General features: G+C 36.0%; 1 protein-coding gene across 2 annotated transcripts in view; it reads right to left on the bottom strand.

The window, feature by feature from the left end:
- The window catches only part of LOC140187112 (phosphatidate phosphatase LPIN2-like), a 77,071-nt gene that overhangs the window by 11,389 nt on the left and 51,099 nt on the right, over window positions 1-14,583 (bottom strand). For both annotated transcript variants that reach the window (XM_072242072.1, XM_072242080.1), the window contains exons 9-16: window positions 11,552-11,739; window positions 10,402-10,495; window positions 8,894-8,963; window positions 7,894-7,986; window positions 6,677-6,756; window positions 5,142-5,286; window positions 2,749-2,897; window positions 120-206 (exon numbers count right to left, since the gene is read on the bottom strand). In XM_072242072.1, the coding sequence (XP_072098173.1) occupies window positions 120-206; window positions 2,749-2,897; window positions 5,142-5,286; window positions 6,677-6,756; window positions 7,894-7,986; window positions 8,894-8,963; window positions 10,402-10,495; window positions 11,552-11,739 (906 nt within the window). The remainder of the gene's footprint in view (window positions 1-119; window positions 207-2,748; window positions 2,898-5,141; window positions 5,287-6,676; window positions 6,757-7,893; window positions 7,987-8,893; window positions 8,964-10,401; window positions 10,496-11,551; window positions 11,740-14,583) is intronic.

The raw sequence follows: 14,583 nt of genomic DNA, 5'->3' as shown, positions 1-14,583 counted from the left end.
TTTAGCATCTTGCCCGAACAGCAGTGGAGCCCATACATCTTAAGAAACCACGCTTCAAAGAGAAATACTAATCAAAAGAAGCCACAATATTTTCTGTTGAATAAGCAAATAAAACATACTGGTGTATTTTATGGTACAGTTTGGCAATCCCCTGGTGAGTCCAATCCTTTCCCAGTTGTGGCAAAATATGACCCAAAGCATCTGATCTGAAAACACACAAGATCACTGGTATTTAACTGGTACATTCAATACAACATTCAACTATATTCAGATTCATAAATCTTTCACCAAAGCACAAACTGGCTTGATACAGAACTTCTTTTTTGATAATAGAAATGGAGTTTATCAGAACCTGTTAAAATAGTTTCCAACACTCTTTGGTTTTTTTGTGAAGAAAAACATCGTGCACGCCCTTTCATTACACCATTCTACTGAACAACTAAAAATATTGTTTAAAATAGAAAATAAAGGCAGAAACTACTGAATGTATTCAGAAGTTAAAACAGTTTTTGTGGAAAGATAAAAGTTAATATTTGAAGTTGAAGGTCCTTCGTCAGAACTAAGAGAAACACCAAGTTTTTATAGTTGCTTTACATAGTTGTCTTCTTTATACTGTACAACTAACAAAGAAGTGAGGGACAAGGCAAGCATGTATCAGCAAGCTCAGTTTTTTATCTCTTTATTAATACAGCCTGACCAGCTAGGTTGTAACTCTGATGTTTCTATATCTGAGATCTCATTCCCTCAATACCATGTTTCATAGCTGTTATGAACAACGCAGAATGTCCTCTACCTTTTATGACCCTTCTTTAACCCACCAAGCTGATGATCTAATTGATGGCTTATCCCCAGGGCAACCCTGGCTTCACCTGCTCAGAGTTCTACCCATTCCTCCCTAACTTAACTTCTTTTCTTTTCAACTATGACAATCACTTAACTCATTAACTTCTTCCGCAGATGCTACCTGACCTGCTAAAAATTTCCAGCATTTTCTGCTTTTATCAAAGGAGAAGGTTACCTTTTTCTTCCCAGCATATGGATTGGGAACCCTCTTAAATGAATAGAAATTACACCAGGTTTGATCAACTTTACAAGGAGTTCAGTGATAAAGTAAAATCACAGATGGTAAGCATCATTTAGGCTCTGTTTTTACTGGACAGTCAGAATAATAACAATCATATTTTCAGTTAAGGAACAAATTGAACACCAAACCCTGGTGTCTACGCTTGTGTAGTTAAATGGAAGTCATAAAGTTGTTCTGCTCTCCCGGGAGCATCCCACATTCAAAGTTCAAAATAAAATCAGAGTATGCACGTGTCATCACATGCAACTCTGAGATTCTTTTTCTGTGGGCACACTTAGCAAATCTATAGAATGGTAACTGTAACAGTAACTGTAAACAGGATCTATAAACTGTAAACATCAGGAACTGTACACAAACTGCAGATAATAAGTAAATAGCAATAAATAATGAGCATGAAATAACAAGATAAAAGAGTCCTTAAGTGAGTGTAGTTATCCCCTTTTGTTCAACAGCCTGATGGTTAAGGGGTAGTAACTGTTCTTGAACCTGGTGGTGTGAGTCCAGAGGGACTTGTACCTTCTATCTGATGGCAACATAGAGAGAAAAGAGCATGGCCTGGGTGGTGAGGATCTTTGATACTGGATACTGCTTTTCTACAGCAATGTTTCATGTAGATGCCCATATTATAGGTTCATACTTCTAATTAGCTTAAGTTAGCGGAAAAGTCCATTAATATGTTTGTGGGTGGCAGTACAAAAATCAAAACTAATAGCATATGCTTCTAAAAAAAAATCCAAGTAATGATCTGCTATTTAAACAGATTTAAGTTTCCCAACCAACAGCTCAGAAACATTATGGTTTATCAAAGTCTATGGACCTTTAAGCAGAGTTATTACAACAATGACTGAAGCATCACAGAACACAGCAGAAAGCAGCTACAAGTTATTTTCTTCTCATGTGGCATAGGGCTGAAAAGATTCACATAAGTCTGTCAATTTTCAGAGAGGATTTATGAGGACGTTGCCAGGATTAGAGAGCCTGAGTTTATAGAGAGAAGTTGGCCAGACTAGGTCTTTATCCCCTGGAACAAAGGAGAATGAGGAGCAACATAACAGAAATGTTTAAGTTTATGAGAGGCACAGATATAAGCCTTTTCTAGAGTAGTCCAAAGTTAGGGGACATAGATCTGGGCGAAGGGAAAAGATTTAAAAGAGGCCCGAGGCAGCAAATTTTTCATACAGAAGGTGGTGTCAGAGATGTGGCTGAGAGAAGTACGATAGTATCATTTAAGAAGCACTTAGATGTGTGCATGAAGGGGTGGCGTTAGAAAATATGGGCCAAGTGCAGAAAACAGGGACGAGCTAGGTGGGCACCACAGTCTGCATGGACTCGCTGGGCCAAAGGGCTATATTACTCTGACTCCAATTCTCCTCAAAATATGAAAACATGAGGAGTTGCATAACTTTGAATTAATGCATATTTACCCAGAACAGTTAATACCTTGTGAAAGCAGTGAGGTGAAATTAACCGAAACATAAATTCATGCTCCACTGTTAAAGCAGCCAGCTTTATTTTTAACACTTTAATGTTTCATGAATTCTATTTTTTCCTCACACGACCTCAAAGCAAAATGTAATGACTAATAAATTAATTGCAGATTCTTAAGTTCCAAGTGCAGCCTAAGAACACGAACTAGCAAAAATAACAAATAGAGCCAAACTTACTTTGTTATTGTCCCATCGATATCAGATATTATAACCTTATCATCCCAGTTCCAGAGGTAAATGGTACCTTCACATCGACAGGTTCCCTGGTACTGAGTTGTCACACTGAACACAGCATTATTTGGACCTTCCTTCAGATTCAGGCTGCGCTATAAATAAATAAGCAAACAAATAAATGGAGAACAATCAAATGATTTAAAATTAAATGCAGCAATTTCAATTCAAGCAATAAAGTGCCAACTATCTAAAATGCTTCACCAGAAAAAGTCCAATTTGCCAATGTTTCAATGTTGCTGGTTTCATAAATTCATTAACTTATTGTGCTGGTGATTCAATGTAAATGCACAAGTTTCATGAGCATTTTTTTTTAATATAAAATTTGGAAACCAGTACAGCAGCTCTAAATCACATCAGCAATGCTATTAGAGCAAAGCATTTCAATATTGGCCTCATTAGCTATTTCATAACCTACAAAACTAGAGAAGATACAAGTTATTCGTGCCAGGGGGACTGCGTAACAATAGCTCCAAAAATATTTTTTAAAGTAACTCAAAATCCACAATCACAACATCCTTGTTTTCCACTCCAGGGTACCTCATCAACCCCAAGTTAATACAATGAATAACTGTCAACAAAACAATAAATAGTCATAGTCATACTTTATTGATCCCGGGGGAAATCGGTTTTCGTTACAGTTGCACCATAAATAAATAGTAATAAAACCATAAATAGTTAAATAGTAATATGTAAATTATGCCAGGAAATAAGTCCAGGACCAGCCTATTGGCTCAGGGTATCTGACCCTCCAAGGGAGGAGTTGTAAAGTTTGATGGCCACAGGCAAGAATGACTTCCTATGACGCTCTGTGTTGCATCACGGTGGAATGAGTCTCTGGCTGAATGTACTCCTGTGCCCAACCAGTACATTATGTAGTGGATGGGAGACATTGTCCAAGATGGCATGCAACTTGGACAGCATCCTCTTTTCAGACACCACCATCAGAGACTCCAGTTCCATCCCCACAACATCACTGGCCTTACGGATGAGTTTGTTGATTCTGTTGGTGTCTGCTACCCTCAGCCTGCTGCCCCAGCACACAAAAGCAAACATGATAGCACTGGCCACCACAGACTTGTAGGACATCCTCAGCATCGTCCGGCAGATGTTAAAGGACCTCAGTCTCCTCAGGAAATAGAGACGGCTCTGACCCTTCTTGTAGACAGCCTCAGTGTTCTTTGACCAGTCCAGTTTATTGTCAATTCGTATCCCCATGTATTTGTAATCCTCCACCATGCCCACACTGACCCCCTGGATGGAAACAGGGGTCATCCTGTTTCCCCAAATAAATAACTGTCAACAAAACAATAAATAAACTAAGTCTAAATTAAAGTTAAATCATTCCTAAGCAGCAAAATATAGATTAAGGAAGAAAGATAGAATTAAGAGAAGCAAATAGAACGAAGTATTAATTTTAAATCTCTAACACCAAGTAAAATATTAGAATGAAATTATAATGGACTTTTTACATTCCATGGTGTAGAGGGGTGGTTTAAAAATTCACCTGAACAATCCCAAACCACATATTGGGGATTTTTTTGGAAAAATATTGCAACCACACCTTATCTGCGCTTCAAAGCTCAACCTTTTGGAGGAGCAAGTTGTTCTAGGTTTCTGCATAACAAATTCAGATCATGCTCTCCAATTTACTCAATAAACATATTAAATGCTATTAGTCTCAACATTATTCCCAAAGCAAAATACACGTCCTCAGGATCAAGTTCTACTTCTGACATCAGCCTATCCAAATGGACACTTTAGTATAGGTTTATGGTAGATGTAGAAGAACTCAGTTGAAAAGTAGTGTCCAATTATCACAATACTGTTTGTCAAGCACTGATGTGCACAAATTTGCTGTTTTTCTCCAAAGTACAATGGCGGCCATGCTTCAGAACTATTAGTTTAAGAAGCAATTTGGAATGGCCTCAGATTATGAAACAGAACTCATAAATACAAGTTTCTTTATTCATCCAAACTGTTTGCATTAACCTTACAGGCTATATCAAATTATGGATTCTTAACATCCTCATCGGAAGTTTACGGTCAGTGCGGATCAGTAACAAGTTCTCCTGCTCACCGACAGTCAGCATACACACACCAAGAAGATGTGTGTTTAGCCCGCTACTCTACTCTCTCTATGCTTATTACTGTGTGGCTAGGCAGAGCTGAAATGCCGTCCATTAATTCACCAATGACAAAAACCGCTGCTGTCAGAATCTCAGACAGTGATGATCTTACAAGAGTGAGATTCTGAAATATTAAAATACAGACCTACACTTAATACCTGGCTTAAGTTGTAATATAGTTGTGCATAGATTAAAAAACTACTTTCTTACCAGTTTTTCAGTGGACAATCTTAGTGATTTTTTGTATGTCGCTGCACCACTTTGACAAGGGGAATCACGACACTTAGAAATTGGTTTTGGACGGTCATGAATAGTACTGAAGTCATCATCACTAGATGTTAGTTCTTCCTTACGCCTGTCCATAAAGCAGTAAAAACCAACTTATTAAATAGCAATAATTAAAGCAATAACACCTGGGTTTTCTTGTAATATGTACATAGAAACAAGTACAGATAAGTATGTGTGTAAAATGAACTATACATGTAGTAACACTAGCTGACAATAGCCCTCACGGTGTCAAAATATAAAATATCAGCTCCTAGAAACAGGCACAGAACAACCATGATCATACTGCATCTCAAAGCTCAAAGTAAAATTTGAGTTTTTTTTGTGCAAGCATACTTAGCAAATCTATAGAACAATAACTGTAAACAGGATCAATGGACAACAAATTGTGCAAATGCAAATATAGCAATAAACAAAGACCATGAAATACCAAGATAAAGAGTCCTTAAAGTGAGACCATTTGTTATGGGAACCCCAGAAGTAGAATGAGTGTAGTTATCTCCTTTTGTTCAAGAGTCTGAAGAACTCTGGCATAATTTATATATTGAGCAGTTCCCTCAAAGATGTGTTGATCTTCACCCAAATCATAATCATGTTAATAAAAGCACTCTGCAAATCTGGTGTTCAATTACATCATGGCTCAAGAGCATTTTTTCTTCTCTCAATCATCTTGGGTTCATTTCCTCACAGAACAGAAGCATATTGACTCTTGTCTTCAAAACTTCAACTACTAGAGGCTCTTGTCGAGACAGGAGGGGACAGTGGCAGTTCAACTCCAAAGTAACCTTATTTAAAATTAATCTCTCTAATTCAATATTGACCCACCAGAAGAAATTATTATTCCTATGTATCACTACAGATCCTTTTAAACATCTTGCAGAATTCATGATTTCAAATCATGGTAAGGTATCTAACCAAAAGACTCCTTTATAAATCAGAAATTTAAACTCTGGAGCACTTTTGGTCAATATAGACTGAGTTCCTTCCAAAGCCAACAAGCATCAACATAATTTGAGGATCCTATCATTGCTACCTCTTACACATTTGCAGATAATGCCAAGACCAATTTCATTAACTTCTAGTCTTTACATCAGTAAGTACTACGTGAGTGACATGATCAAAATCCTGTAATGCCATTGGTTAAAGATGAAAATTTATCAGGAATTATCAATACCCAACTGTCTATTTCTTTTTAAAGACGGTTAGATTTTTGAGAGGTTGCTTTTTTTTGTCTGAATATGTTAAATAGCCAATAAAAGCTGTTTGACACTTGTGGCAATTTATATTTGCTGAAGGATTAAGTATCAGGTACAAGTTATATTACACATTAAAACGGATTTGTATCTGTCAAAGGATTTTGTAACGAAGATCAGCTACAGGTTACATTTACACATAACAGCAAAATCATATAACACAGAAACTGTTTCAAGTCTGTGGGAAAGTTGGCACTTGAACATTACCTGCAATTTTCCAGTAAGCCAGATTGTTTAACTTCTCCTGTTTGACTCTGATCATCACCCTTTTTGAGAGTAGATTCTGGCTAAAAACAAAAATCAGATTGCAACTTTATTGATAAAAGCTAAACTATTCCACTATCTTAGAGGTGAATTAGTTAGCCTATACCTTAAATATATCAAAAAAGAAACTTAAATATCTATCACACTTTTTAAATTAATTTTTTTCTGCTATGTATCACCTTCCTTTGTTGGTCACTGCATTTGTAATGAATGGATTCATTATGAAATAAACCAAGATCTGTTTGGTTTATCAATATTAGCTGTCCAAAAGACTGAAGATCAAGATTATGTAACTCTAAACAGATTTGTGGTTGCATTAATCCCATCACTTTTTGTTACCCGTTTTAATTCTCGAGTCATTTATATTTTTTTCTGAAAAATATAAAACAAAGGGGGTTTTGGCTTGTTAAATAAATGGGCATAATGACAAGAGGAAATTTAAAGTTAACTGATTTTATTAAGAATATTATTTAAATAGTGAAATATCAGTATTCAGTAAAGCTAGCATGCAACTGCACCAAATATTTAAGCAGGCAAATGGAATGTTCCTTTTACCACAAGGAAAATAGAATAAATCTTGCTGCAACACTTCAAGGCTTTATTGAGACTACACCCGAAGGACAGTGAACAGTTTAGGTACCCTTATCTAAGATATACTTGCCTTACACTGCATTAGATTAATCCCGGGGATAACGGGCGCCTCATGAAAAAAAAGATTAAGCAAATAGGCCAATGTTTTCTGAAGTTCAGAAGCACAAGACACAATCTTAATGAAAGGCATTACATTCTGAAGGGTTTAACAAGGTAGATGCTATTTTGTAGTGCAGTGGGTGTTTACTCTGGTGGGTGGTCTAGAACCCAGGAACATGAAAAAGAATTGACCACATAATCAAGGCAAGGAGGAATTGCTTCTCTTGAATGTCTGAGAATCCTAGAAGTACTTCACCTCAGCTTTGTAAATATTGGATCATTAAATATTTTTGAACAATGACCTTTCTTTAAAAAATAACTTTCCAAATGTAAATCAGAGTATTGGGACCAGAAAGGAAAATGGAGTTGAAGCTAAAGATCAAATCAGTAGAAGATGAATTATAAAACAGCTTTGTGACTTGCTTCTCTTTTTGTGTTTCTTTTTTAATCAGGGTGTGAAAAAAACATACCTCTTTTACTGCAGCGTTTTTTCTACGCCAGGAGAACCACCAACCGCCAGTCTTTTTTGGCATCTTTTCTTTTACCAATTTATCAACAGTAGCCTAAAGAAAGTAACATTCCATTGAGAATCAAGTTGCAAGATTAGAACTATTAACGTCTGACATAAATGAATCAAGTTTTTATTTTTTGTCCATAAATGCTACCCCAATGAGACCGCAATAATTTATTACAAGCAGCATAAAACACTACTGAACAGAATACAGTTTGAAATGTTACTACAGGTACCCTTAGGTTAGAGAATTTTTCTTTAAAAATGCTCTTCAAAAGTGCCAGCTAATCTGCCATGAACATTGAATGTAAAAATGTTCAAAAGTTCACAAGATAGATTAAAATAATTTCCAGCAACACACTTTGAATTTCAATTAATCTAGGTAACACTCCAAAACAGAAACAAAAAATGCTGGGTATACTCAGCATCTGTGGAGAAAGAATAAAGAGTTGATGTTTTGAACTAATGACTTTTCAACAGAACTAAAACATCATAGTCTGCCAGAAATCCTGCATCTTTAAAATACTGGGGCAGGACTACTCACAGCCAATAAAGAAACTCCAGAAAATTATCCTCTGCTTTAGACAGTGCATGAATAGAAGTGGTAGCTAGAATACTGCTTGTGACAGAAGCCAAAAGCTTCAGTCTTCCCAATATCTGACTGAAACAACGTACTGAATTCCAGATGTGCTGACAAGACTGTTGATGAGATGAATGTTAAGACAGAACTCAATACTATGTTTTTAGATGACGTCACCTAAAGTTCACAGAGGTGAGAAACAGGATATTAAAGATAATGGCCCAGGAAGATAAACCATTGTCTGACAGAAGGCTGTACATAACTGCTTTGTCGAAAAAGGTTAAAATAGCAATGGCAAGGACTTAGCCTCTCTCGCTGCTTTCAAGGATTTTTTTAAAAAACAGGAATCAAACAATTTTAACAAACTACTCAACTGTACCTTGGGTAAACTTTTCTGAAAGGCTTGAATGCAGAGAATCATAGGAGCAGCAACAGCCCAGTTGTAATACCTGTGGAAAACAAAACATCCAGCAATGCATATTAACATATTTAAAAATAAATTATTTAATTTTTATGCCTCCTCTAGTTTGTCAGCTTGCAACTGCTAGATTATCATTAAAAATATACCAACTACAACCCTAATGGAATTTTACTTCTTCACTTCAAAGTTATTTGTTTAGTGCAAAGTACTTCAAGCATTTTAACTACACAATGCTTTGAACAAGGCAAGAATCCAGAAGAGCTTGGCAAACAATTGCCTTGACAGTTTACATTTGGAGCCTTTTTGTGTAAATAAAATTTAAATAATGTTACTTCATGTTTTGATTTTTGATGCAGCAGTTTAAAGGGCACATGCAAGTGGCATAAGAAGCATATTCCACCATGAAACAGTCTGTTATTTTCAGGTACTTACATTGCTTTTAAAAAGCCATTTTTAAATTCATAACTTTTTGTCATACTGCATCTGTTTTGAAACTAGAATTAGATTAGAAGTTTTGAGTGCACTCTAATTTTAGGTTCTGTATACAACTTTAAACACAATGTCAAAGATTAAGGTGTTTATGGAATTGTTGATTTCTGTTTAGTGTTATGTAGAATTAGTCCGAATTCTTCACGCAGATAATACAATGTAAAGGTTACAGACATTAATATTTCAGTATGTAACTAACTCAGTTTGTGGTAAAGAAAGCGTCAGGAAGGGACAAAAGGTTACTTAAAAACACTCTTGCAATTTGTGCTAATGAAGAACTGGGAAAAGGCAGAGGCTCAATCAACAGCAATGAACAAAGGTGGATTAATACTTTGGACATAATCCCTTCTTTTCCATCAAATGGCTTGACCAGATTTTCCTCTTACATTTTCAAAAATTCCACAGGTAATATTGTGTCAATATTATATATAATATAATTAGTGTCACAGTAGCATTACAGATATACATTAGAAGAGGAGTAAGAATAAAAAAATAAGTTACAACAATCTAACAGGAGGGGTCATCACTTCCCCGGCTACAGGTTGACTCATTATAGAGCCTAAATGCTGACGGTAAGAATGACCTCATATAGCGCACTTGTCTTAGTCTGTTACTAAAAGTGCTCCTCTGTTCAGCCAAAGTGACATGCAGAGGGTGAGAAACATTTTCCAGAATTGCCAGGATTTTCCATAGAGTCCTTTGCTCTACCACAGCCTCCAGTATGTCCAGTTTGACTCCTATAACAGAGCCAGCCTTTCTAAACAGTTTATTGAGCCTGTTGGCATCACTCAAGTTGTTACCATTGCCCAGCATGCCACCGCATAGAAGACTCTACTGGAGACAACAGACTGGTAGAAACACCTTTATACAAAATTCATATATTCATGATTTCTAACTGTTAAAAAACACTAAAAATCCAACACATCACCCCACATTTTAAAATACAAGTGTGAAAATATGTATTTATATGAACTTACTTTTTATTGATTCTAATAACCAGGTTTGGATCATCGATTATTCCAGGATTTTCCACCAAATCCTGGTACGTGACCATATATTGGACAAATTTCCCTGTGATGCAAATAATAACCATTTATTTCCAAGAATCTCCACTATACAGGAAAAGAGTTAACACAAAAAATCTCAGATTTGTAAACAGAACCAAAAATCAAACTGATTGATAAGAAAATGCACAATTACACTACAGTAAAGAAAAAAAGTTCGTCAATTGTTCTATGGGTGATAATTGTTCATCTTTTGTTACCCTTTTATCAGTAAGCATACTGACAGCGCATTCACATTTAGATCAGGCAAGTGAGTACAATCTAATTATATTGGCAGCAAACCAGCTACCTCTTGGCTTAAATCTTCAAATTCATTTCCTACAAATAATTCATCCATAATCCATCAAGCAGCATCGATCAAGGACCCTCACCATACAGGTCACGGTCTCCTCTTGCTGCTGCCACCAGGAAGGTGGTACAGAAGTCTCAGGACTCACACCACTAGGTTCAGGAAGGATTATTACCCCTCAACCATCAGGCTCTTGAGCTAGAGGGATAACTCACTTGCACCATCATTGAACTGTTCCTTATGAACTGGACACACTTTCAAAGACTTTTCATCTCATGTTCTCAATATTTATTGCTTATTCACTTATTACTAGTATTATTTTCATTTTTTTTTGTATTTGCACAGTTTGTCATCTTTTGCACATCAATTGTTTGCCCATTCTAAGGGGAGGGAGGGGGTGCAGTCTTTCATTGATTCTATTGTGTCGCTTATATTCACTGTGAATGTCCACAAGAAAATGTATCTTAAGGTTGACATACATGTACTTTAATAATAAATTTATTTTGAACTTCGGTTGTGGATCAAATTATCAGCACAAATGAATTAATCTGTACCAGTTAATTTAGGGGTACTGTTTTCAAGATGACTTTTGCATTAACTGCAAAAGAAAACAGAATTACATTGTTGGAAAACATGAAAACACTTGACAAGGTACATCACATTCCAGTACAAAGCACAACAACCAAATACTCCAAATACAAGAAATTAGAAAGTCAAAAAAAACAGTAAATAATTAACAGCTAAAGTCAACATTTTTACTCCAATTTACTATACCTTGGGATATCTCATTGTTATCACTGAGACCACCACAGAGAGAGAGATTTACATCAGGTAGCTCACTAGCTGAATCAGAGAGATATTCCGTACCACTATCTGCAGCTGCACTTCCTACCGACTGAGGAGACTGGGACTCTGAATGTGTACCGGGTTCATTCAACAGTTTCGAACCCGAGTCCTGCTCACTGAAAAGGAAGCCGCCACAGTTAGAACTAGTAGAAAAATAATTAAAACTGAGACATTTGACTGAAATTACAACTTGCATATTAATCAAAACCATCACAAGGCAAACTTGATTACATCAGAGAAATGAGTGACCATTCAACTGTACTGCCATTCTGCAGGATGGGGGTGATTATTCCTTGTCCGTTTTCCTATGCTTTGGAGTTATCAAAGTCAAAGTCGAGTTTACTGGCATATGCACAAGTACATGCATACACACAGATGCAAGTTTCTCCATTGCTTATGGATACTTGCAGTTTCCTCCACTCTGAAGACTGATGCAAAGTATTCATTTAACTTATCTATTATTTCCTTGCCTCCTGTAATTAATTCCCTCATCTTTAGGGATTCTGGACTTCAGCAACTTACTTCCTTTCCATGTATCCATTAAATTGGTTTATTTTGATAGCCCTTGACAGTTTTCTTCCCCCAACCCACAAATCTCTCCAGTCTCTCACTGCTGGTTCTTGAAAAATTCTGGCCCACTGCTAACTTTTGATCTAGTATTTTCTCTGACCTCTATTATTAACCATGAAATATTCATCCACCTCATGAACCCCTTCTTTCTAACCAGGGGTAAATTTCTATTGAGAGTTAATAGCTCCGAATAGGAAAAGGTAAAAACAACAAGTGTAGGGAACCTTGGTAATCAAGATATATTGAGGGCCTGGTTAAGGAAAAAAAAGGAGGTTCATTGCAGGCATAGGCAGGTAGGAACAAATAAAGTGCCTATGGAGTATAAGAAACGCACGAGAACACTTAAGAAAGAAATCAGGAGGGCTAAAAGAAGGCACAAGATTGCCTTTAGCAGACAAGGCAAAGGAGAATCCTAAGAGACTCTACAGATATGTTAAGAGCAAAAGAACTGCAAGGGCCAAAATTGGTCCACTGGAAGATCAGAATGGTAATCCAGGCATGGAGCCAAAAGAGATGGGGGGAGATTTTAAATGCATTTTTTGCATCTGTACTTACTCAGGAGATGGACACAGAGTCTATAAATGTAAGGCAAAATGGCATCAATTTACAGAGCAGGAGGTATTTGCTGTCTTGCGGCAAATTAGGGTGCATAAATCCCTAGGGCCTGACAAGACGTTCCCTCGGATCTGACATGAGGCAATTGCCTTAGCAGAGATATTTAAATCTTTCTTGGCAGTAGGTGAATTGCTGAGAGATTGTAGGATAGCCAATGTTGTTCTGCTGTTTAAGAAATGCCCTAAAAATAAACTCAGAAATTATAGGCCAGTGAGCCTGACATTGGAAGTGGGGAAGCTATTGGAAGGTTTTCTGGCATTACCCGTGGAAATGAGACTCATAAATTATCACTATATGCAGATGATCTACCATTATATATTTCTAACCCAGGGAAATCTATTCCGGTGGTATTAACTTTGCTTGCTCAGTTTAGTAGTTTTTCTGGTTATAAATTGAATCTAGGTAAGAGTGAACTCTTTCCATTAAATATGCAGGTTCCCACATAGAAATTCTCCATTTAGAGTGACTACTGACTATTTTACTTACTTAGGAGTTAAAATTACTGAGAGACATAAGGATCTATTTAATTTAACTTTTTACCATTAAATAATCAGGTTAAACAACTGATTACTAAGTGGTCCCCATTGTCTCTATCATTGATTGGCCCAATCAACGCTATTAAAATGATTATTTTACCTAAATTTTTATATTTATTTCAAATGATACCAATTTTTATTCCTAAATCTTTTTTTGATACTATTGATTCTAAAATCTCCTCTTATATATGGCAAAATAAAAATCCCAGATTAAGTGAAAAAATACTTACAGAAAACTAAGAAAGAGGGTGGTTTGGCATTGCCTAACCTAAGATTTTATTATGGGGCAATTAATATTCGATATCTAGTATTTTGGATGCAAGATTGGAATATAACTCCAAGCCCATATTGGGTAAACCTTGAAGGCCACTCTGTACAAGGGTTTTCTTTAGCTTCCATTTTAGGAACTTCACTGCCTTTTGTACTATCTAAATTGAATAAACAAATGTTTAACCCTATAGTTAAACATACATTGCGAATATGGTTTCAATTTCGCAAGTCTTTTGGCCTGAATGAATTTATGTTATCAAGTCCTATTATATCTAATTTCTTTTTTCAACCCTCGGTAATGGACCAAGCCTTTTTGATATGGAAAACGAAAGGTATAATATGTTTTTGTGATTTATTTCTGGATAACTGTTTTATGTCTTTTGAGCAGTTATCTGAAAACCTTGATTTGCCTGGATCTCATTTTTTTTAGATACTTACAAATAAGAAATTTTTAAAATACTACGTTGCCTACCTTTCCGACTTCAAATCCTACTGGCATTATTGATAAAATTTTAGGTTTAAATCCTTTGCAGAAGGGATTAATAGCAATTTTTTATGATATAATTATGAAATTACAGCCAGGTATATCTGATAAAAATTAAAAATGAATGGGAAAGGGAACTTCAACTTTGTTTACCTATAGAGAAATGGGGAAAAAATTTCAATTAGTTAGTACTTCTTCTATATGTGCTAAACATACATTAATACAAGTTAAAGTAGTACACAGAGCCCATATGTCCAAAGATAAACTAGCTCATTTTTATTCCCATATAAACCCTACTTGTGATAGATGTCACTCTGAAATGGCTTCTTTAACTCATATGTTTTGGCTTTGTCCTCTTTTGGAAAAATATTGGAAACATATTTTTGATATTATTTCAACAGTTCTGTGTTTTGAATTACAACCCCATCCTATTACGGCAATTTTTGGATTGCCAATGGTAGAACATAGATCTTTGTCTTCTTCAG

Source organism: Mobula birostris, chromosome 2, assembly GCF_030028105.1.
Source record: "Mobula birostris isolate sMobBir1 chromosome 2, sMobBir1.hap1, whole genome shotgun sequence".
Taxonomy (NCBI): Eukaryota; Metazoa; Chordata; class Chondrichthyes; order Myliobatiformes; family Myliobatidae; genus Mobula; species Mobula birostris.
The sequence above is the reverse complement of the archived record's forward strand: the minus strand, read 5'-3'. Positions and strand labels throughout refer to the sequence as shown.